General features: G+C 40.3%; 3 protein-coding genes across 4 annotated transcripts in view; 1 reads left to right on the top strand and 2 right to left on the bottom strand.

Moving 5' to 3' along the window:
- LOC138203500 (inactive serine protease 35-like) overlaps positions 1–22,208 on the top strand; it is an 84,538-nt gene extending 62,330 nt beyond the window's left edge. Inside the window, exons 4-5 of one of the 2 annotated variants that reach the window (XM_069158407.1) lie at positions 18,830–18,952; positions 19,457–22,208. In XM_069158407.1, coding sequence (XP_069014508.1) covers positions 19,461–20,900 — 1,440 coding nt within the window. In that variant the 5' untranslated portion in view covers positions 18,830–18,952; positions 19,457–19,460 and the 3' untranslated portion in view covers positions 20,901–22,208. Of the gene's footprint in view, positions 1–18,829; positions 18,953–19,456 lie in introns of those variants that run through there. The other variant, XM_069158408.1, reaches the window with a different exon arrangement.
- Positions 16,544–17,590, bottom strand: LOC138203760 (leukotriene B4 receptor 1-like). The gene has a single exon (XM_069158769.1). It carries the CDS (start codon positions 17,588–17,590, stop codon positions 16,544–16,546), a length of 1,047 nt encoding a protein of 348 aa, XP_069014870.1.
- A 61-nt stretch (positions 22,209–22,269) lies between the features above and the next one.
- LOC138203501 (clathrin coat assembly protein AP180-like) overlaps positions 22,270–24,537 on the bottom strand; it is a 29,353-nt gene continuing 27,085 nt past the window's right edge. Inside the window, exon 25 of the mRNA XM_069158409.1 lies at positions 22,270–23,811. The gene's annotated coding sequence lies outside the window, so the exon portion shown is untranslated. The remainder of the gene's footprint in view (positions 23,812–24,537) is intronic.

Genomic DNA, 24,537 nt, shown 5'->3' with positions numbered 1-24,537 from the left:
GATGACACCGGCCTGGTTTCCAATATCTGACGACATTAAGGGATTGGCGGGGGATTTCAGGCAGACCCCTCGTCAGGCTGCCAAACCAATCACCACAAATGGAAACAAATTTGAGCACACTGCATACGTGAATCCTCGTATAGATAATGTTCCTCTTTCTGTTTAAGAACATCAAAGTACGAAAATGAAACCAAAAGATTCCTTCAAAAAGTCTGACGCAGACTTGGTTGGCTCATGATTTGATCTTTGGTGCCCTGGTTTCTGAAGTCTAAAGTATCTCTGTCCCCATCTCATGCTCTAAATCTATTAGTCCCTACCTACATCCTATCCCCCTCTTCCTCTTTTTTTGCTCATCCTCTTTCCCTATCCCTGTTTTCACCATTACTACACGTGGAAGTACATTAAGAGATTACAGTGAACCCGTTAGGCGAACGTGCTTTCACGCGCTTGCTCCCTCCCTTTCTCACCTCCCTCCCTTAACACTTACTACTATTTTTATAGTTTTGGCCGGATTTCCATTAGAAAGAAAAAAGATAGTATGTTGGTTCAACTTGGAATAATACACACTGTACTCAGTTGTTGTAGATTGGAGGGAGACCCATGGTGTTATCCGGGGGATATTGCTCACCCGGAGGTGAGTTCAGAGTTTAATGACACTAATACGACCTGTTTTTTTGGCATGGCTGTGTCGACAAATAATCAAATCTTTCACCTGGTTAACTTAGCTATTTTAAGCCAGCCTTAAAAGGAGATAAATAGCTAAGAAAGCAGGCGGTGAGCCCGCAAAGTACGCGGGCGAAATTAGCCAACAATGTTTTATGTCAAGTTAGATGTTTAAATGTATCAGAGTGCAATAAGGTTTGCCTTCAACGCTGAGTCACATTGCGTAAACAGGGTAATCTCGGGATAGCGGCAGTTTGACACAAATATCCTCACCATCTCCAACCGGTCTTGTAAAAGGTGTTACGAAGCAGCTGTTTGGTTCAGTTTAGCTAGAAGACTGGAAGTGTTTGCTCTGACTTGACGGGAGCACAGATGGTTTTCAGGTTAGTGCAACTGGATATCTGTGTTTGCTAAGTGCTTCACATCAAGAAAAGGGAAAAGTGTCAAAGCTGTTTTATGCTTTGTTTCATGGGAGGATTAGAACCAAGATTTATCTCCTGCCTTCCATCCTAACCTAACAAATTGATATCTCATCTCCCTTCTGACTTCTCCCCCCCATGTCTACATCCTATAATTAAAAATCTAAAAATGAAATGATTTTTTTTTTTTTGTATTTTAAAAAGAGTCTTGTTGCAGTATTTTATTGACAAAGAAAGATTATCCTCGCATGCATAGTGTTTTGTTCCGTTTTGTTGTATTTCAAGTCAGGAACCTACAATTTGTATCTACTGTGTGTAAGCTAAACATCTGAATCAATGGAAAAATTTGAACTCCGATCAATTCATGCTGTTTGGACCACAATAACTGATGACATTTCTCACATACACTTTAGCACAAGCAATGAATCAGCTGAAAGCAATTACAGACCTTCCTCTTACTGCTAATTCGCATGAGTCAGTGTTCAGCCTGTTGCCCTTTGACACATGCAGGATCGTAGATGTAAAGCACATATAAGCTAATGTAGCTGATGTAGAAACTGTGTCCACCCAAAGATGAACCTTAGCAGTATTTCCAATCAGTTTTAACTCTGACTTCGGTACGTGACCCTTGTAAACCTCAAACAACCTTGAAAAGCACGCTCAGTAGCGTAAGCTCCCTGCTAAACTCTTCCACAGCCACTAATGTGATTCACCGATATGCTCGGCATCGTAAGCCTTGCTGCAGCGCTCCAAGGTCCTCTGTGTAGAGGTATGTTAGGTGTAAAGTGTTTGAATTTAAACTTTGCAAGATGTCTTGAGTTTATCCCTACTAAACACAAGAGATAAATGTCTGACCACGTTTGACCACGAGCACTAGTTCACAGATGTGTATTGCTCAAGCAAAGACACAGATACTGTCGATGTGAAAAGATTTGTCAAAAGTTTCACAGTCATACAATGCAAAGAGCGTAAAATAAAGACGTTTACACTTCATGTGTCTTTAAATGATCACACAGTAAACACCATTTGTGTTGTAAGGACATTCTAACCACTTGAGGATACAAAAAAAGTGTTTCCGTATTTTTCCCCATTTTTCGAACCGACTGTTCTGCTTTCTTGACTTCTCATGACCGAGGGCAGCAAACTGCTGCAACAAAATAAACAAGAAGTGAATTGCTCTATCTGTGACTCAGCTTCCTGTTTGATGCTGTGGTCGGCGATATCAATACCACAGTGATATTTGTTGATGGTCTCTAGCTGTCCCATGTTAACATACATACTACATGCAGGAACATCATGTGTATTTGGGTCCAATAACTGAAATCAAACCGATATAGATATCCTGAATGACAGCATGAAGATTTTACTCCGTGCCCTGCCTAAAAGGACTCTCATAAGCAGCCTTTAAATAAAACTTAGTTTAAGAGTTCCAGTTCATCAGAAAAATGCAATAAACTGAGGGTTCCCAACTTGGGGTTGTAGCCCAATTGGATAGTGCTTTATTGAACCAGTGATTTTTATTTTGTATATTTTATTGTAGTTGATGTCACTGTATAAGTTTAATGTTCAAAAGCCATGGATTTAATCAAACTACTGCACAGGAAATCAGTTAGTATTCTAGCTAACAATTTCGGACACTGCAGAGAGAAAAGGGAGAGCGTCACATTCTGTGAGTCTTCTGACTCTTATTGAACACTCAGAAACCAATTCGAAGAAATTCTACCTAAATTGGACTATCTAACTATCAAAATGTAAATATATACATTTATTTTGTAAATTGAATTTCACCACCTTCTTGCTCTGTTCCTCCACTTAAATGGGGAAACTGGAAAACCCCTGAATAGTCCCGACAAAGGTCAGACTCACACAGCATGAAAGTACCATAGTGCCATCTGCTGGATCATTGAACAACAGCCTATGCTGTATTGAACCGTCCAGAGACGTAATCATCTCCCTAGATGGCGCTGTTTTCACACTGGTTGAATTTCAGTGTACACATTTTCTTCCTCTATTCCTCTCTGAACTAAAGTTTCCAACACTTCAGAATAAACAGAAATGCTAACATGTGAACAGCTGTGTTGGGTAAACAGCATCGGTCGGGAGCCAAGTTAGGTCATTTTATCTGTTAATGTCACGTATCATGAGGCTGTTATCAAAAGCTGATGGAGTAAAATGCTCGAATTAAATACATGCATCCATGACACAATTACAAATTAGTTATCAATCATTTTTTTTTCTCTCTTTTTTTGAATCATGTATGGTGATTTAGGGTGAGACTTTAAAATAAAGCTGATTACGGAGATATTGTTGGTGTCTGCTGTGGGAAATCTGTGTGAGCGTCATTCAGGTAGAATGACTGATGTGAATCTAAACTCTTGCGTCTCAGCAAGTCAACTTTTGTTCTTTTCTGCAGTCTTTTTGTTGTTTAGAGCTGTGTCAGCACTTTTATGTAGCAGCAGCTCACAGCTTTGTTCCTTGTCTGTGGGACGGATGACTCGGATGACTCGTTGCATGTGCAGCAGAGGTGAATGATCGGGCTCAGCTTTGTTTTGACTCTGCAGTGATTTATTGCCAGAAATGGTGCAAAAGTAGAGTCTAATGCTTTTGAGCGGTCAGAGCATGTTTGTGTGTGTTTTCGAGTGCACACTTCTGAGATCACATCGGGATTATTGATTGCATCTTCCTGTCTGGGTTTCCTTCATGTGTCCATGCAAATGGATTGAAAGACGATATTTCCTCTGTTCTTCCTCTGAAGCATCTGCAACCTGTTAGTTCCCATAAAACATATTCTCCAGCCACAGTTACTTAGAAAATAGGAGCACAACAAACGCAAATGTGCAGTCACACCCTCCTGGTAATACCAATCAATCTGCTTTAAGCTCCAACATATGACAATTTATAGCTCTCATCAGGTTAAGGTTAAGGTTTCTGGAGCTCCAGAGGAACAAAGAGTGGTGAGATCTTAAAGGAAATCCACCCAGACTTGGTTTGGAGAAGGCCTGTGCGAGCTGCAGCTGCAGGTGATGTGGCAGTCATTTCTGCGCCGTGGTCAGTCATTTGGCACTTTGCTCTATCATGAAAGGTTTAGGGTGGAGCGCCACTCCCCTGCGCTTCTGTCTCGGCATCTTTTAGAGCCTCGGTGAGCAGTGATTTAGGGTGGGGTGTACTTTTCTCACTCCCACCAAGCAGAACAGCAGTGGGTGACAGGAGGGAGGAGGATGAGATGAAAAGAAAGAATGCACTCTGGTGTATAATTGAGGTCTTGGATGAGGAGACTGAAGAGTGAAATAGAGGGTGAAATAAAGAGAAGACTGCATGGAGGGATGTGGAGTTGGATATCAGAGATGGGTGGGGAAGAAGAAGAAGGAGAATGGGGTTGGACAACATAAACAGAACATTAGCAGCAGAGGTGGATAGATGATGAAGAGCCTGAAAAAAAAAATTGCTCACTCAAATCCCAGAGGACCACGTCACCGCCTCACATGCTGATCCAGCCAGCTCGTCTCATCCAAGCCTGATATCATGTACCACAGCTTTTTCCTTTTACCATACATGGCGGTGCTTTCCATCCTTCTAACTCTTTGTGACTTTGTCTTGAGCTATCTTTACATTTTTTTTTTATTGCTTCCTTGCCAACTTTCAGATCCTGCATGCACTCCCCTTCTATGCTCGTGGCTTTCAGTTATTCAGAAAGGCATTTATTAAATCAGTAAATAATGCGGATCAAAGAGCGTCCAAAACACTTGAGGGTTTAATCGACTATATAACACACATGTGGCATATAGTACCTCACATGTATTACCATGAGAATTTACACACACACAAAAAAAAAAATCATTCTACAATGCATAAAGCTGTCCTAAATGTATTTAAAAAAAAAAAAAAAAAAAATCCTACAATAGTGGGTTACATGATATAACAGAGTGTTACACCAACTGTAACATTCTCAAAACTTTGTTAATGTTTTATTGATATATATTTTCTGTATCGGGAAGAAAACTGTTCTTAACACAAACCAAACTTTGTTACGCATCTTGGGTCTAGCTCGCTAACATGGCACCTATGAAAGTGATAAACAACAGCTATTAGCACCGATAACAGTAACACACACACACCACACTACGTTGGGCTCTAAAGGTAAAGAGAAAAAAACGGTATTTCCAAATATTAATGCTGAGCAAGGATAAGATAATAAGTCCCCCTTCATGTAACATTAGCAAAAAAAAAGGTTGTGAAAAGTTTTTATTTGGCAGACTTTTTTTTGCTGCTGTCTCACAAATAGTTGCTGTGTGTTTGTAATCAGAGCATTTCCTGTTTGGAGCAGCAAGGCAAGACACTTCAAGGTTCATCGTGGTCAGAGAGAAGTGTGTCTCTATATGTAGCTGGATATGTAGTGGATATGTATCTTTAGTGGTCTGTACATCCTGAGTTGGACCAGTACCCTCATTGTTTGTTCCAACAGCTGATTTAAAAGACACTTTGCTTTTATTTTAAGTATCTCAGTGAGAACTGAATTTAGGTCATCACACCTCTGTCAGACTACAAAACCATTAAACCAACTGGAAGCACTTTCACTTGTGGGAGTCCGTGCGACTCTGAAGCACATCAACGTTTCACAATTTGATCAGTCAAGACTTCCTGCCAGCTGACTGCTGGCGTGTTTGTGAAACTCAATCACGTGTAAAAGGAAAAGCTAGATTAAGATCAACAGCTGCATGTTATTTTACTTCATTATTATTCCTACTAAAATATTCAGCTATCGCTACACTTTAAGCATCGATGTCAGCAATGTAAAAACATACTGTTTTGTTCCTGCTTTTTTTTTTCCACCTAATTTCATTCTTTCTCCTTTCTCTGACCATTGTAATAATGATTGATTAATGCACTTATATTTTCATGCAGGTAATGACGCTTGCAACAGGATCCCAATAACAAAACAATGCATTTATTCATAAATTAAAGATAGGTTCAAAAAAGCAGCAAAATTCTGAATAAAAATATAAAATTGTTATGGTTTTTGAATAACCTTTTTATTTGTGCAAATGTCATCTTTACAGGCAGAGAGTTTTAAAGGGTGTTTGTATCTGTTGCTTCTGGTGGAACCAGGCAACATTTAAAATACAGGACATTTATATTTTTGCGTTGTTCTGGGTGTATTCTGAATTTAAATGAAATAATGGAAACTAAAAGTGATGGTGACATAATGTAAAAAAGGTTGGGTAGTTTGTGAGGTGTTGAAGTCTGAGTATCTATAAAAACAGGCCTCTGGTATCTCCAGCCTGCAGGTGTTTGGCAGTAAAAAAAAAAAATTCATGGGAGGATTTTGAACTGAAGCTTGGATACAGTAACTATATTTTCCATACAAATGGATCCAGACGGAGACAAAGATGATAAAGACAGCAGAGAAAAATATATAGCTGAGACCTGGATGATTTATCCATATGTCATTATGTATGCAGTACGAAGTCTTAGCCTTGCCAAACTGTCTCCAACTGTCTCACATGACTGAGTGCAGTTTTCTGTGGCAAACCTAAAACAGTGAATCCAGCTTTGCAAAGCTGTCAAAGCCTTGAGCACGGTGTGACAACACTGCAAGAGACAAGAACAAGGAGGCCAAAACACAAAGTTAAAAAAAGGGAAAAGAGAAAGACTGAATTTAGTCGTTTTAGTAAATCTGCATGTTGGTGGTAATGTTATATTTCATGCCTGGTACATTGAACTAAAATAAATTTGGCATAAATCTGCCAGCAGTAAAAGCTTCTATCATGATTTTAACAAGCACAGGATATGTGCCGGTAAACACAAATCATAGTAACTGGTAGGCGTGCCAGCTTTTCCCCAGCCCAGTTTAAAAGCGTGCATTCTTAATAGACGTATAAAAGAGACATGTGGCAGTGGTTTAAAAGTTTAAATTAAATCTAAACTGCAATGTTTCCCCTGAAGCTGAAATTGTTTTCTCATGTCTCCGCTGTTAAAGCTGAAACAGAGGCTACATGACCTGGAAACATGAAGGGTCATTTGCTGAATCACTTCCTAATCTGACAGCTCCACAGGCCAGAGGGCGTTGGGGGTGTCTGGGGCACGATTACAGTGCAGCATAATTGTCCTTTCTTTACACTGATAGCATAGATGATATGAACTAGCATCACTTTTCAAGGCTCTAAATCCTCATAATCTTGCTCATGACCTGCTATTTAGCACCGCACCCTGAACACTAAATTACATTTAGCAAGTCTGGCTTGTACACAGTAAAAAGAGCAATATTTACTTTACCTAGTAATAAACTTTACCTAGTTTTTATTCTAGAATAGTTTCTAGGAAAATCTCCGTAGATGGAAAATGTTTCCCTGATGGAATACAATTAGTGCATCTGTTATTAATCTAATGCATTGACTCTATATTACAAGATGCCAGAAGTTGTAATTACATAAAGACTAAAACTCTCCAGCTGATGAACTGTAGCTACAGATGAAAACGGATTCAGTTGCAACTTTGCATTTTCCCAGGGCAGGAGTTTGTAAATAGCCCATGACTCCCGTCCTTATTGGTGATGAGGGTTAAATCAACTTTACCAACTTTTAGCAAACATTTACAGAGCTATTATTACAAGGAAGAGAGAGAGAGAGACCATACACGATGTGGCCAAAAATACTCAAACACTGCATATTACATCCACATGTGAATTAGTGCGATTGTCCATTGATTTTGGCTTGGCCATTCACTTTCATCCTAAAGGTGTTAGATGGGGTTGGAAGTCTGTCAAGACACCACACTCTGAAACTAGATTATTTTTTATGGCCCTAACTATGTGTTCAAGGATACTGGTGGGGCCTTTATCAAAAGCAGCTTTAAGATTTCCATATTTGGAATTGAAGGGTTCAGCACAAACCATGCGAAACTGCCCCCAGACCAAAAATCATTGTCCAGGTTCATCAAAGGATCTCAGGTCTTTCAATTTCTTCAGCTGGTAAACACGTAGTGCTCAGATTTCTAATGCATAATGCTGAGTGATCGAAGAGAGTAAATACAACAGCAGCACAAACAAGTGACCCTTACCATGGCAGGGAGTCGATAAACACTCGGTATGGACCACACACTTGTACTGGAGCAGAGAAACACACACCAACAGGCCGACCAACCACCAGCATGGACGTCCAAGTCCCATAAACAGACACACACATCTGTTTTGATTTGGAATAACAGAACAACAAAGTCCTCCTCCTCCTCCCGTTGGACTGATAACATGATGAGAGTCCCCGCACACGTCAGCTTGTTTATCAGAACTTTGCAGTGAGACAATGACATGAAGACTTCACAGATGTTTGTGGAATGAAGCCTCATCACATTTTGTCACAATTATTTTAACTCGAGGTCATTTGCAAGTGTGTGACATAAATAACGTAAAAAAAACTTGATATAATAGAGCAAGTTTCAGTGTCTCACTGCAGCTGCACTGTTTCCGAAATCCGTGCAGCCTTTAGAGATTTTCCCATTTTTTAAAATTTACGAACAAAACACACAAGTAATGTAATTTACATTACTCTTTACAAAGGCTACTTGGCTTTTTTTTTTTTTTGGTTGCACATAAAGATGTGTCACTATGTGCTTGTGTGACTTCCGGTTGGAAACATAATTAGATAAAGATGATCATAACTTTATTGTCATGTTTCCCAGCAACCCGTCCTCACGTCCAACATGACAACATTGCTCCATTGTTGAAGGGTGTTAAAACAACCCATATTTATGTTTATTGTGACCTCTAGCGGCCGTAGTGATTATGACAGTAGCGATGGAGAAAGTCAGGTAAGGTAAGGGAACCTCGTTTCATCCAACGAGGTTGGATGTATCAAACTCAGCACCTTCACCCAGGAGATCTTTGTTTGTGTCCTGTATGAAACCAAAATTCATAGCTGACTTAATTTAATTTGTGTAATGTATTTAAAGTACGCCACATATGTGATGCAACTTGCGTAACTAACATAATTCTTTTGAACCAAATTACGATCTTTTCTTAAACCTAACCAAGAAGACGTGGTGCCTAAACCTAACCAAACTGACCGTTTCACAACGCTAACCACGTTGGTCGTTGTTACCATGTTGGCGACGGTCTATTACGCCTGTTGTTGCAGGTACTCTCCAACAGTCAAATTACGTTTTCTGTTGTTTAGCTGTGAGGATGCATTGGTCCGATAGAGGGCGCTTGAGTGTGCATATGGTGTGCATATATATTGTTTTGGGAGTCAGTTTGTGAGGATGTGTTGGTCAACCAAGTTTATATCCCTCTGATGTGCTGCAGTTGCAAGAAATGAATTGGACTTTTTAAGTTGTTAGTTCTTGGAACGAGTTGAAAGCTACACCAGTAAAATAACCTGCCATTCTAAAAACTTCAGGTTTATTAAAACCTCCTACCGCCCCTGAATATTGGTTAAATACAACACAACACACAATAATGCATTAAGCAGCTGCAATGATAGGCATTTTTATTAAAGCACTTGGCATAGACTATAGTGATTAGCAAGCCCAAAAACTTACAAATACATTTACCAGAGTTGGGATGCCCTTTATCATACCCCATTTAAAAGACCCACTGCTTTTAATTACAATATAATTACATTATGATTACAAGTCAGATGTTCTTTTCATATTGTGTTGCTTACATTTGACTTGAAACATCTATAACTCTTTGTTAAATAGAAGTGGTAAAGGGTTTACAGTATCTGCCTAAAAAAAAAAAAGACAGTTTAGTCATCAGTACATATTTGTGCTGCCGAGCCAAGAAAATAAAACACCTATTTTTACAGAACAGCTCTCCCCTTGGCCTGTGGTATAAACCCTCCACTGAGACAGCATTGGAAACAGTGAGCTCAAGTTATCCATTGGACCAGTGTTCAATTCAGTTTTATCTTTACTGCAGCAAATCACAACATAAATCATCTCAGGGCCCTTTGGGTTGAGATCTTACAGCAAATAAAAATGTCCCACATGACTGGCAGTGAAGAGGAAAAACTCCCATTTAACTGGAAAAAACCTCCAACAGAAGCAGACTCAGAGGTGAGCGGCTGGGGTGAGGGGAGAGCAGAGAGATAAAAGAAACAAACAAAAAGCAGTGGGCAGGTCAGCGGGACCAGTAACTGCAGTTAATGTTCTTCAGTCTCTTCAGAGTTGCAGGTAATTTGTTTATCTCTGAAATTTTGTCCATGACGACATCCATAGGCTTCTGTGGGAAATTCTCTGTTATATATCAATCGGTAAGCTGAAGCAGAAGTTTGTGATCAGTGATGTTTGAGAAATACCAGACTTCATAACAAGAGTTTCTGGAAATCAGTATTATCGTAAACTGTTTTCAGCCAAGATTTTTTTAAATTTTCTTTCTATCAGCCATCCATAAGTTAAAAAAATCAACATCACTACACCGAAGTGGAAAAACAAACTACAGACTAATCACAATTAATTGTAATTTTATTTGCTAAACCTGCCTTTCCCAAATTCTTCTGGATCAAATTATCAATTTGATTTCTCAAACAAAGACGTGAGCTGTTAAGTTTGGCATGAATTCTGGGTTACTCCCAGCTTAATCTCTCCCAGCAGATATTGATCATATTTGATAATTGCTTCTTGTGAACTCGTTATCTTAGGAATGCCTTGAGGAGTTTTCCTCAAATTTGGAACAAACATCCTCTTGGACTTAAAGAAAATTTGGCGGTTAATAATCAAAGGTCACTGTGACCTAACAAAACATATTTGTGGCCATAACTTAAGAATGTATATGTTAAGGAACAGGAGATGAGATTGCGATGATATTTCACACTGGGTTAGACACTGAATTGGTGACACCAATCTTGGGTGTCCACCTTGAAACTGTGCTGATTGTATCCATCTTCTGTGCTGAGAGGTTGACGATGTGTGTGAAGCATCCACGTTTGTAGTTTCGACATGTTGTCTTAAATCACACATATCTGTTCTGCAGTTACCGGATATAACCATGGCGCTTGAATAAATCACCTGCCAACATATCTGCTGGACTAGTTTGCTTAGTTTACCTTTTAAAAAAACATGCTTTTGTGTCCCCTGTTTCATGCACACAATAAAAATACTGATGGCCTATTTGACAGCAGTATAATGCTCGTGAAAAAGAAAATGTTTGTGCTGACGTGCACAACTTCCATTGGTATCGTGTAGTGTTCGGCAACAGCTGCAGATCCCTCGGCCGTCGTAGCTAGAAAATAGGTTTGTGGTTTCTCCCTAACTCTACGTAGCCACCGTGGCTACATAGCGGAAGAGGGTGAGAAGTGTCCAGCGTTCCACACTCAGTTTTTTACCATTATAAGTACACCATCTGGGCATTCGTCGTGAACTGCTTGTTGCCATACTTCAGCAACTGTCTACTGTCAAAGCAACAACTTTGTGCTCCGTCAGCATCAACGTCATTGGCCAAGCATGTGAGAACGTACAAGGTTTCCTTCAAAGTCCTCATTACGTGCTGTACATTATATGAGTCGGGACAGACACGGATGCACACCGCAATCCGACGTCTTGGCAGAGACCTACAGCTGTGAGGCAGTAATTGTAGTTTCTTATTGTCAGCCAACATAAGACTATAAATCATCTCCAAATTTTGTGTGGGAAAATTCATGTCTGTGTGCATTCTGTCTGTTAGCACGTATTGTGAAGAACACTGTTGTTGCATACGTGTCCATTTTCATTTCATGTCACCATTACTTTGGCACCTGCTTGAGGCCACCACCTGCTGCACTGATGAGCGCTTCAACACATGCCCGCATTATGTGTTTATTTGCCGTGTTCACCATGTCAGTCAGCAGAGATATGTACTGGTCACGTGACTTTACATCCTGTATACCCCTAAAAGAAAAAGCCAAATATCCACCATCACTCCCTCCTAGTTATTTCAGAAGCTATCAGAGCAACAGTCGTTTTATAATAACAAAATGTAGATATATTGTCCCTCATCCAGTTTTATGATGCATTAAGGTCGGTATGTTATAGCATAATTATAGCTTTCAGCGCATGCACTTGCAAATCAATTGGAATGTTTTGTCCATATAAAATGACTCACCCTGCCACATGTATGCACATGATTAATTAACCAAACACACCCACACAGTCATCTCAAGAAATCTTTCTATTCATTTAATCCCACAAACTTTTCCCCTAAAACAAGCTTTTGAAAATAAATTTGAAATTATAAGCTAAATGCTAATATCAAAATATTACGATCCCCAACCCAGCAGGTCACACTAAACCATAATATTCTACTTTAATTGGTGCTGTGGGGAGAATTTCCATTTAACTGCAGAACCCGTCTAAAAGTAAGAATTATGGTTGGATGAGAATCAGAAAAGCTCACAGAGACAGAGATCTAGTAAGCCAACGTAAACCACCTCCTTTTCACCTCCTTGCTATCTCCTCACTCATTCCTCTGTCTGTGCCTGGCTTCTCTCTGAATACTACCAGCTGTGGCCAGTTTCTTGTCAGGAGACGGGGTTGTCTTGTTTTTGTTTTGTGGAGACTGGAGAAACAATATATGGAAAGGAAGGAGTTCTGAAAGAAAAAGGAGTTAAAGGGCAGCACAGCACAGGGACGATTAGTAATTGCAGGATGAGGAGAGGGGAAAGGGCAGTTAATTCTAGATGCGTGAGAAGTGAGGAATGAGCAAGCAAGAATGAGTCATCTACAGTCCCAGGGCACTAATACTACTGTTATTTCTAGTCCTCAAAAGATCCAACAGAATTCTCATGATGTCATGCCACAATAACCTTATTTCCTCTCCATAGTTCCCACATTTTCAGTAATCAAATTATCTTCTACAAAGATATATATATATATATATATATATATATATATATATATATATATATATATATATATTTTTTTTTTTTTTCATTTCAGGTTGACTGTAGTTTATATCAGGTGTGATTAAAAAATTTCAGATTGAACCTATTCCAACCGAACACCGTATCTGATTTGCATCTGTCCGCCATCCCCTTAAAAGTAGTTCCCTCGTTTGGAGCAATAAAGAACCACTTGCAAATCACGCTGGATCTCGTGGACTCCTCAGCTTGGATTTCATTTTGGTGAACATAAAGAAGTTGCTGCCTATAGCATATAAGGATGATTTGGGAGCAATGGTTGTGTTGTTGTGTTGTTGTGGACAAGAAACTTGTGCATTTTTAACAGATTGTGAGCTGTCACAATGTCATGTTGGAGAACCCAATTACCATCTTGCCACAGTTCAAGTTGTTTGCTCTGAAAGTTTTCCCATCAGACGCCTCACAACGTCACATTAGAGCTCGGCGTTGACAGTCTGCCCCTGGCGGACGAAATCACAGTGCACAACCCTGCAAATGTCAAAGAAAAGTACCAGCGTGCTCTCTGCTGCACTCCTGTTCTGACTCGCTTTCTTCGGTCTTAGATAGTGATGTTCTGCCACTCAAAACACTTCGCTCACTTCATTGTTTCAGGCTTTCTGAAGCATTTCAAGGGTCTTAACGGCCAATTTCCCAAATTTGACACTAAATTTGATGTGCATCTTCAGCTGCTTTCAGGTCCATGGTAAAATCCCTAATGTACCCATAACAGTGGTCACAAAACTCAGGGGCTGATGTTGACCAAGCGGCATAATTTTGAATACTAAGATATTGCCTCCCCCTGGGCCGTTTGCTTACTGTGCTTGAACAGTCGCACCTCGTAATTCTGATGTTGAAAGTTCCAAATTGACATCTTTACTTCAATGAATTATGTTGGCAAATGCATGTTTCTTACCGAGAAGAAATGGATAATTCTCTCATGCAACAGTGAGTTAATTTAGCTTTGCATAAAGACTGAAAACAGAGAGGGGACACTCCATGCCAGGTGGCAAAATATGTCTTGTCAGCCCCTTTAAAGGTCACTAATGCACACGTTTCATCTTTTTTCTACCCTGCAGGATTATATCTGGGCTTGGTGTTGTCCCTGTGAGCTGTTTCCAGTCTTTGCATTTAGTTAAACTAGCTAGTTAACAACTCACAGGAGCTTCATATTTACCACCCAAGATGGTTGGTAAGCTTTTGATGTACTTGTAAGTGAATTCTGTTGCTTTTAGAAAGAGCAAAGCTCGCTGTTTCCTTCTTCCATACCAGCTAAGTGAAGCTAACCAGCTGCTGTCTTCCTCTCTTCAGTATTTGCTGTGCAGACATAATAGAGATATATTGTCTTCTCTCTCTCCAACTCCCAGGAAGAAAGCAAATAAGCAAATTTCCTGAAATGTCATTTATCAGACTGTTTAGGAAAAATGGGAACAAGCTTTGTGTTATTTTTGTAAGCCCTCCCTGATTAGATGGATTCATCAGTGAGTTGGATTGTTTTCTCGTGACTAAAATGTTATTTACACAGAATGCTCTCTGATTTATGGGCATCATGATTATAATTATACCATAATTAATGCTTTATGTAGCTGAACACATCCTTCCACCAAGCTTCATCTGGTGCATTAAGAGATGATGGTTAAAAAAAAAAAAAAAAAAAAAAATCACCTACAGACCATTTGATTTTCATATTCTTAAACACAAACACAACAGAAGACTTTGATCATGCAGATACTCTTTAATGTGCCTCATTGTTTTCAACTTCAGATTATTTTCTGCCAAGGGTCAAAATAACCCCATTTTGATGACCAAAACTGTGTGTTGCACATCATAAAAATTGTAAGTGAGAGTCTTGGCTGGAGTACATACAGAGAATGTAGAGGAGAAGTCATCCTTGCATGGGAAAGGGATTCTTTCTTTTTAGAGAAGAGGCCAGAGAAAACCCTGCCTGGGCCCAAAGGAACAGCTGGGGGAATTACTGAGTCACAAACAGCGCGCGCACACACACACACACACACACACGCACACACACACACACACACATACACACACACACACACACACACACACGCACACGCACACGCTCTCCTGCAGTAGTCCTGACCCTTTTTGGGTGGATTCATTTTACTAACAGTGGTGTCTAGACACAGTTCAGTACAGAAAAGGTTACAAGTTGATCCAGACTGCTGTCCACAAAGCCTGAGGAGAGAACATAAATGATTACATTACCTCTGGTTCTGAGGGCAAGATCCGCAGAGTTACCCCAGGACAGAGCCCCGATTCTCAGCCACACACACAGAGGAAGACCCCCTGGATCTTCTGGTTCACCAAGAATATCAGCGCTGGTGTCGGTTCCAGTCCCTCTGCAAGTTAATGAAAAGAAAACACAAGAAGTGAAAGCTGCACGGAGCATACAAAAAAAAGAGAAGATTTCAACATGGATGAACCAAAAATGAGACACATCAGTGGAGGAACAATGGAGGGTTTTATTGAAAATTATGTGTACAGTGAATAAGTATAGTCACAGAGTTTGTTAAGAAAATTAAGTGAAACCTTTAACAATAACAAGGAAGTTCCCTGGACGTTATCTCTATACTTTCACTTCTTCTGGTGCACTTTGCATAGGCCTATATCATTTGAAAACATCACCCGGACCAATGTAATGTGAGCACACACACAGACACACAAAAAGAGAGGTGACAAAGTGGGTAATTATCAGGTGTAATGTCGTGTACTTGATGTGGTGTGTACTATGTTAAAGGAATAGTTGACATATTGAAGGGAATAATGTTATTCTTTTTTTTTTGACAGCAACAGTAAATTACTTTATAGAGTAAGATTTCGTAGAACATAATATGTTGTACATTGTTAAAGCTCAGACTCCCCAAAAAACATGACAGCTGCTGCAAGGAAATGCAGCTTATTCATAGTGCATACATTAGTAATATAAAAATATAATTCGTAGTAATGAGACATTTTCTGAATTCTGAAAAGATCTGCCTGGAAATCTGTACACACAAGGGAACAGTGTTGAGGAATGGATCAGTGCGCGAGTTAACACATCTGCTTCAGTGCAGCAAACTCTCCCTGTCTTTTATCCTTCGTCTTGTCTGTCTGCTGTTAAACAATGGAGACAGATGGTCATTCCTGACACTGGATGGGCTCCAATGCAAACATTTATTCAATCTTTTCATTAATTGTCCTTTCCTCTGACCCGGATCTCTCCCATAAAGGCTTAGTTGCAGACAGACAATTCATTTTATGAGTGAAAAACATTTGCATTATTTCTCAGTCAACATAAAAAAACAAAACTATATGTTGCAGAAAAAAAATATTTATGGAAATTATATTATAACCTGAGTTAAGCAAAATATGTAACCAAAATTCAATTCAATTTAAAATCAACATTAGTTTGAATCTTTTGATTGTTTACCTGGATCATTTTCAACAAACTTTTATTTGTCTAACTCTGGCTGAGGACCAGTTGTTATCAGCACAGAGCTGGTTTGAAAGGAGATATTGCTCAACCTCAAACTTCATTAAACCACAAATCATCCCCAGCTTGGAGTGATAAATAGAGCGTACTACACCCTGTGTGTCTCAGCAAAGGAGATGAGATCCGCGAGACAGTTTGATGAGGGCAAAACTTATTTCTCTGAGTGCTGTGCTTGTTGAGGTCCTGCATGTGTCCCGATGTCTGCTATCTGAAAAACAGGCTTTGGGGAATTTGAGGCTTCTCTGTTTAACTTTTGTGTTTTTTTTGCATACGGTGCAGCTGCGAGACGCAAACGCATACAGGAGGGGATTAAGGCTGCTATTAACAAATATTAGTGGTGTAACAATCTTCCAGCTTTTCATACAAAAGTTCAACAGGCCCTTGTTCTTGAGAGAAATAGCGGCCACCCCCAGCACATTAATGATATGATACGGCACCCACAGGACAAAATGGGCCACGATGATGCTGGTAACCAGTCTGGTTGTCTGTGGATTGTTGAAAAAGGCTCCCTGGTTCACCTTTCTATGGAGGCGGATGTATGCAAATGCCATGACGGAAAGTGAGACGAATCCCAGTAGACACTGTATCAGTAGTATGACTATCCAGGAGGCCTCCGAAGAGTACTGACTTTTGCAGCGTACCCAGCGCCGATCTGTGATGAGCTGTTGAGTCACTAGAACAGGGGTGGCCAGGATCAGTGAAGCCAGCCAGAGCAGAGCCAGCAGCTTCCTTATTCCTATAAGGAAACAATTGTGCAGGTGCACCAACAACAGGTAACGCTGGACGCTCAGCACCGTCACAGTCAGCAGGCTGCCATAAACGCTTCCGTTCACCAGGTACACCAGGAGCTTGCAGGCCACCAGGCTGAAGGGCCAGTTGTAGAGTAAAGAGTAAATCCACAGCGGAAGAGTCAGCAGGCTGAACAGGTCTGATATTGCCAGATTCAGCATCAAACTCTGGCTCACACTGGACAGGTGCTGCCAGTTAGGTTTGACAATAACCACAGCGATGTTTCCAGGAAATCCCAGCAGGAAGCAGAGGCACATCAAAATCGCAGGGGCCACACCACGGGAGTCCGAGGAGAGATGAGGAGAAGGCCCAGGAGTGGAGGAGATGTTGAAAGGGACCACAGTGGAGTTGAGTTGTTCCATGCTGCGAGCTGGCCGGCAATGTTGTGCATTGAGCAAGTGATGATGGTGAAGGAGAGCAGCCAGTAAGAGGAAAAAAGATGTTCCGCTTTTAATGCAGCCAAAGAGGAGCGAATGACAAAATAATGTATGCTCATGCAAATGAACTGAAATCATACATGAACATCTTTTGTTTCAGCAGGATTTGCATGGTAACATAACCTGATGCACTTCAGTGTCGATATATTCTGTTTCCTGCAAGTGGAGCGTATCACCACACCTACATGGCAGTATTAATAAATACCCGAGCACTCATTTTCATACAAGGATGTGCAGCCAGTGTTTCATAATGTCCCTTTTTATTTATTTATTTATTTTTAATAAGCAATCATTAAATTTTGTTGGAATAGTTGAGATTTCAATTTTCATTCTTGACCCCATAGAAACACGATTGTGATCACTGACATCTCCACCTACTGATCATGTAAGACTGAAAACTCTAGAGCAGTCACTACAGGACCTTGTGGTGAGATTATTTGGTCAACTGCTGTTCAGTAACATCTTTAAGGTGATTTAAACAAACACACAAAAACCATGCTTCATAACAACCCTAAATCCTGCCATCCTTGCAAAGGCTCACACATCCGGTAGTCTGTCAGTAAAACTGTGTGTGTGTTGGAGTCGCAGCATCCAATCAGGGACCCAAGAGGAGCTCCTGCACTGAATGAAATCTTGTTGCACCGAGCAGCGGGCCAGTTGTCTAAATAAACCGACAGGGGTAAAAAAAAAAAAAAAAAAAAAAAAAAAAAAAAAAATACAGATTCCTCAGATCTGCCCTGCAGTCGTGCATGCGTGACGTGAGTGTGGACCCCACTTCAAACGTCACGTGACATAAATTGAATCTCCGTCGAATAAACACGCGCTCAAAAGCAGAACTCTTTGTAAATATCCTCACATCTAAATGAATTTATTTTCACTTGAAAGCATCACGGTTCTGTGCGTATTTCCTTCGTGGTAAAAAAAAAATATATATATATTTACGAAAACTAACTTAAAATGTCTCCACGTGGCTCCGTTTTTTAACTGAAATGTAATGCCATCACATGATGAAAAAAATTCATTCATGCTCCTTGGCTGGCTCCCCCTCCTGTCTGTCTACAGGGGGAAAAAAACAAAACAGTCTACATCAGAGTGGGATGTGGATCTCTGTGAGGACCTTGCACGCCACCTCTCCTTACGCCTCCGGTTTTTTTTTTTTTTTAGCCCAGGAAACGATGGAACCAGTCTGCTGGAAGTCGTTTGGATAGAGAGAGAACATTTCCCTTTTATTAATGAGAAGAAGAACATTTACTGGAAGTTTTAGAGGTGTGTTTTGAATGCTTGCAGGTAGGAACGTTTTATATTTTATATTTATTGCATCTCTTTTTCAAGTGACAGTTTTATTTAGGCACTGAATAACAAATAAAACGTCAGTTCTTTTCCTCATAATATTTACAATCTGAATTTTCTCATGACCTGTGCCACAATCTCAATTCTCTTACATTTCAGACATTTTTTTTAAGCTTTATAACTAGAATTTGATCAGATTTTATATATTATTATAATATAGTGATGCCAAAATGTTCTTTGTGTTGTGAAATGGCAATTAACAAAAGGTATTGCACGCAGTAATGATGATATGTCTTGAATTTTGAACGAGAGCCTATTCAGTTGCAGAAGGACCAATTTACAGTAAAGTATTACAGACAACATTTTGCTGCTCACTTATTTATTGTTTCAAAATGAAGGTTTTCCGCCATCTGCTGGCTGATTGTTTCTGAAGTAAACTTAAGAGAGAGAGGTTTTTTGCCGACACCTCACAATTTCTTTTTTTCTCTTTTTTATTTTCAGTGGGATGGGCCTTAAACACTTAATGTTTGCGCTGCTCTGTGCAGCCGTGCCGACAGTTTCTGGTGTTTTAGGCAACAATGAGAGCAGCGAGACGTACACGTGGACCAGACAGAGCCTCCCGCAGCTGTTGGACACACACACAGCACTTTTAGACGCACCTTTGTACAGAGGACAGGAGGAGAATGAAGAGAGACAAGGGACAAAGATGCTTTGCGGAATAGAGTGTCAAAGCAGCATACCACCGCTGGACCAGACTGAGCAGGAGAGGATGCTGGGATATGAGACAATGTATGAAAATGGCACTCGCACGCATACAGATATCAGTTTGCAGGGTTTAAACAAGACATCTACAGGGACACCGGCACACTCGTCGGTTCGTACCCGCAGGAAGCGGCAGGTTTACGGAGCAGATGGACGCTTTGTGATCTCAGACTCCCATTTCATCACCAATTATCCGTTCTCCACTGCAGTCCGCCTCTCATCAGGTTGCTCTGGAGTCCTGGTATCGCCAAAACACGTGTTAACAGCAGCACACTGCATCCATGATGGTAGGGACTACCGAGAGAGTGCCAGAAGCCTTCGAGTAGGGGTGTTACAGCTCAAGAGCAAAAGCAGGAGGGGAGGCAGGAGAGGAGGGCGACGAAGGGGTGGCAGGAAAGGAGAGGGCGACACAAATGAGGAGAGAGGAGAGGTGCAGCTTATGGAGGAAGGTGAAGAGAAGAATAATATCGAAGTGGATGTAGCGAGAGGAAGAAAGGAAGGTGAAGGTAGGAGGCGCAGAGGAAGAAAAGATGGTCAGGGGGGAGCAGCTGATGGTGGAAACAAGGAGTTTGAGAGAAGAGGCGGAGGGAAACAAAAAAGCCTCAATCGTATACGACGTAGTTCTGCACTCAGAAAGAAACCTGTCTTTCGTTGGACTCGAGTCAAACAAACCAAAATCCCTCAAGGGTGGATCCTCACCAAGAGCTCCACCGATCCTGTGTCCCCCGACTATGATTACGCCCTTCTGGAGCTGAAACGACCCATCAAGCAGAAGCACATGGAGCTCGGGGTGGCACCCTCGGCTGCACCCCTGACACGGATCCACTTCTCAGGCTATGACGCTGACAAACACCTGCTGGACGGCAGTGGAGATGAGAAGGTGGTCTATCGTTTTTGCTCAGTCGCAAAGGAGTCTGACAACTTGATGTATCAGCACTGCGATGCGCAGCCCGGTGCGACAGGTGCAGGTGTTTACATTCGTCTGAAACAGGAAGCGGGACATGAAGGCAGAAAGGGGAAGTGGCAGAGGAGGGTGATTGGGGTCTTCTCAGGCCATCAGTGGGTGGAGGTGGAGGGAGGTGAACAGCGGGACTTTAATGTCGCAGTGAGGATCACCCCTTCCAAATATGCCCAGATCTGCCACTGGATCCGCGGAGATCCAAGTCTTTGTAAAGAAGTGTGAACTTGCAGAACAATGGATCTGCAAGAGGAAAAGATCTGTTGTTCTAAGAGACTCAAAGACCGGGGGCACCACGTGAAAACTACAAAGGAATGGTCTTCACCGTTGACTCACCAAATTCTTGGTAAAAAATAGGATTTAGGTTTGTATACAAAAGTACATTTTAGGATTAGTGTAATGTAAAATAAGAACCCAGCCATCATTCCTCAAGCACTGGAACAGCCAATAGAACGTCTCCAAACTGCACCTCGTGAAGACTACCTATTATTCATCCTATTCAACATTATATGTTCTTATATTACGGCATGCAAGAAGAAAGCTTGTTTCCCCTATAGTTACAATGACAACACTTGTATAGTCTATGTTGTATATTAATTGTAAGTCACTTCCAGAAGGATGTAATTTTATGATACGTATCTGTGGATTTCCTATAAAAGAATTTGTATGTCATAACAATGCAGATTCCAATAAAACATTTGACTTAATAGAATACTCTGCCAATTTAACATGATGCCATATTAACCATAATGCAACTTAACCACCCATAGTTTGGTTGGAGATTGTGGTAAATTATTCTGATAGCAGCCGAGGTTTCCTCAAGTATCTAACCTTAAGCAGAAATGAGGAGCGGGCTACAAATATGGTCATACCTTCAGAAAAAAACCCTTATAACTTTACACAATTCTCTTCCATATGTAGTCCACAAAACACCTGACATCTGATGTGCAAAATTGGTGGAGTGCTCCTTTTAAAGGGTACTAGCAACTGTATGTATTTCAAATGACTTTAATTTCTCTGTTTTCTTATTGTCCTTCAAACACCCTAGAATTCTTGCATTTTACAGCTTATTGTTTCTATGATTCATATAAATTGGAAAATTACAAACATTAGGAAGATTCAAACTAATGAGAATATGCAATTATTTTGAACTTTGAATTTCTATCATTAAAAAAAAGATTTACACAAATAAAAAGAGCAAAACTCTGAGCAGCTTTATACACCTCAGTCTGTGAAGCCAAGCTTAAAACCAAGGGTTCTGCAGTCGTCCCCGGCTCAGGATCCGTGGTCTGTTCAGCCTATCCGGTCATTTAGAGAAGTTGGTTGTAGTTCCACTACATGTTAAAAGGAATATTGGGTCTATGCAGCATGTACATGCATTTCTTGATGCTTAATAATATAATGTTTATATTGTAATTTTGTTTCTTAATAGCTTTTAGGAGGTTTTTAATGCATATTTTCTTGTTCTTCTTCTTCAAAAACAGAAAACCTGAGTCATTTTTGGTGACAACAAATAAAAAAGTATGAAAATTTAAAACCCATGCTGACAAAAACCAGAGCAGAGATAAGTGATGAGCCACGAGGGTCATTTGGATCAGTGTATTTGTCTTTTATTGCATCTCATTTAGACTCACATGCAGGTGGGGTTGAGGGAGGGAGGAAGATGCCATCCATAATAACCAAAAAAATAAAAAAATAAAACGAACCACAGCCTTTAAATGAATACTTAGCAATCAGTATTTATCCACATTCTTGTTATTTTTATGTGTCATACTCATCTTTATTTTTCTTTCAACACTTTGTTAATTCCACAATGGATTAAGATACAGTCACTTTTTGGAAATAAACAACACACAGAACATCCAGCGTATACTTGAGGGCTTTACAGCGAGTCCCTAAGACTTCAGTGGCAGCATGTGAACAAATATACCAACCACTGCTGCATCACAATTGACCCAAAAAGAGCTGAGGCCCCTTCCCAATCACTTACACAACTGCTTCCTATAGTCTCTTTGATTTCCACCTTAACATGCGTGGAGGCCGAGACAAGGAAAGGAGCTCTTTGAGAGTATTAGAATGCCTCCCAGATTGACCTGTGTTGCACGCTATGATGCATTATCACTCCACACCAGCAGGGGGCACAACAGTACACACTCTGCACTCCGGGCAACATTGCCACTCAATACTGTCTCTTGTTACAGATTGAGAAGTTTGAACAAAGAAAGTGGGAAACTTCTTTTGCCTACTTGTCTTCTTTTTTTTCCAACTATATAATTTAATGTAACTAAAAATATATGATACTTTTTCACTCAAAATAAAACTCAAGATTAAAGAAAAATATGTATAATCTATCATTTAAAATAGTCTAAAATGCATATGTCAATTTGAACACAGTTCACAATTTTCTTTGCATGTTTTATACAATCCCTAAAAAAAAACAAAGTAAAAACAAAACCGAACACAGTTTGATGTGCTCGATGATAAGTCCAGATTTCCAGTGCAAGTTGTGTTAAAGTACATTTGGAGTAAGAATTGTCCTCCAAAAACTTGAAGTAGACAGGTGGGAGGATGGATGGCCAAGCAGATATAGGTACAACCAAGTCTTGAATGACATTAAACATAGCTCAGTATTAGTTTGGACAATTGGGAGTGTGGGGGGGTAGGGGGTGGGGGGGTAGAGAGAGAGAGAGAGGGGTGTTGGCCAGTGAAGTTACACCGAACACAGTCCACATTTAACGACACAGTCCTCGTCTGGGAGATGCGCAAAGAAACCAACATATATCCACCATTTCAAGTCAGCTGATACGCCAAAAATCCAGAATGAATCTAAATACACATTTATTTATTTTTTTTTGTTCATTTTTGCGTAGTATATTAAGTAAAGGTTAACACTGAATTACACGCACACCCACACACACGTAAACGGAATTCAGTTTTTCTGTATCTAGGGTTCACATTCACAGTTGTGCTACAACATTAGATAAGGAAGGCAGGGTTTTTTTTTTAGGGGTCGCGGCTGGTAGGGAGTCAGAGGGTAAAGTTCGAAGAGTTCATGGCTGGTTGGCTGAAGGGGGGTGGGGGGGGGGTGTCAGACATCCACATCCACATCCACAGAGTTCCAGACACAATGACAAACCTGCAAAGGCGGGAAAGAAAATTCATCGTCATTAAGCACGTGTTAAATTAGTAGTTTGTTAGTTAGTTAGGAGAAAAAGACATTTCAAATCAAGCCAGAGTTCCTTAACTTGTACCAATATTTATTTTCTCAGATGAGAAAAAACATTAGAAAAATTCACAGGGATACAATCACAAAACGTGTTATATCTTCCTTTAAATCACATTCCTGAGGAGTCGAGCGATTTAAATGTTTACAGTTTACAAAACTGTATTTCATTACAGGTGCACTGCAGCACATACACTTCCTCTTCTTTTTTTTTAATTAAAAACCTGCCACCTATATGATCCACCATACAATCCGACCAATGCCACTTTGGTCAATGATTGGATGCGTTATGCTAGAAGCAGCTCATGTAGCCAAGCTGTTAGCCTCAGGCAGACAGCAGAACCAGGCCACAGATGTCTGGTAAGCTCCACACCCATTGACTTTTATCCTTCATTTTCATCTTGAGCCTAACTGACACTGATCAGATCCTTCACAAATTGAGTGAACATACAAACAACAAATATACTTTGATTGGTAAAAACTTTGGAGTTTCCCGATATTTGCCTGTGATCTTGGTCTGTTCGTAAGAAGAAAAAAAAACTGTAACTAAACATCAGTCCTCTAAATAATTTTGTGAGCCCTCAGATTTATCTTCAAGGCCGGAAACCCCTGCACTAATGTCACATTCAGGGCGCTTTA

Source organism: Embiotoca jacksoni, unplaced genomic scaffold (assembly GCF_022577435.1).
Source record: "Embiotoca jacksoni isolate LCO1_2020_lvr unplaced genomic scaffold, fEmbJac1.0.p SCAF_23, whole genome shotgun sequence".
Taxonomy (NCBI): Eukaryota; Metazoa; Chordata; class Actinopteri; family Embiotocidae; genus Embiotoca; species Embiotoca jacksoni.
Note: the sequence above shows the minus strand (reverse complement) of the source record. Positions and strands in the feature narration are given on the sequence as shown.

Coding starts and splice junctions, on each gene's coding strand:
- LOC138203760 (XM_069158769.1), bottom strand. CDS start 17,590: ATGGAACAACTCAACTCCACTGTGGTCCCTTTCAACATCTCCTCCACT.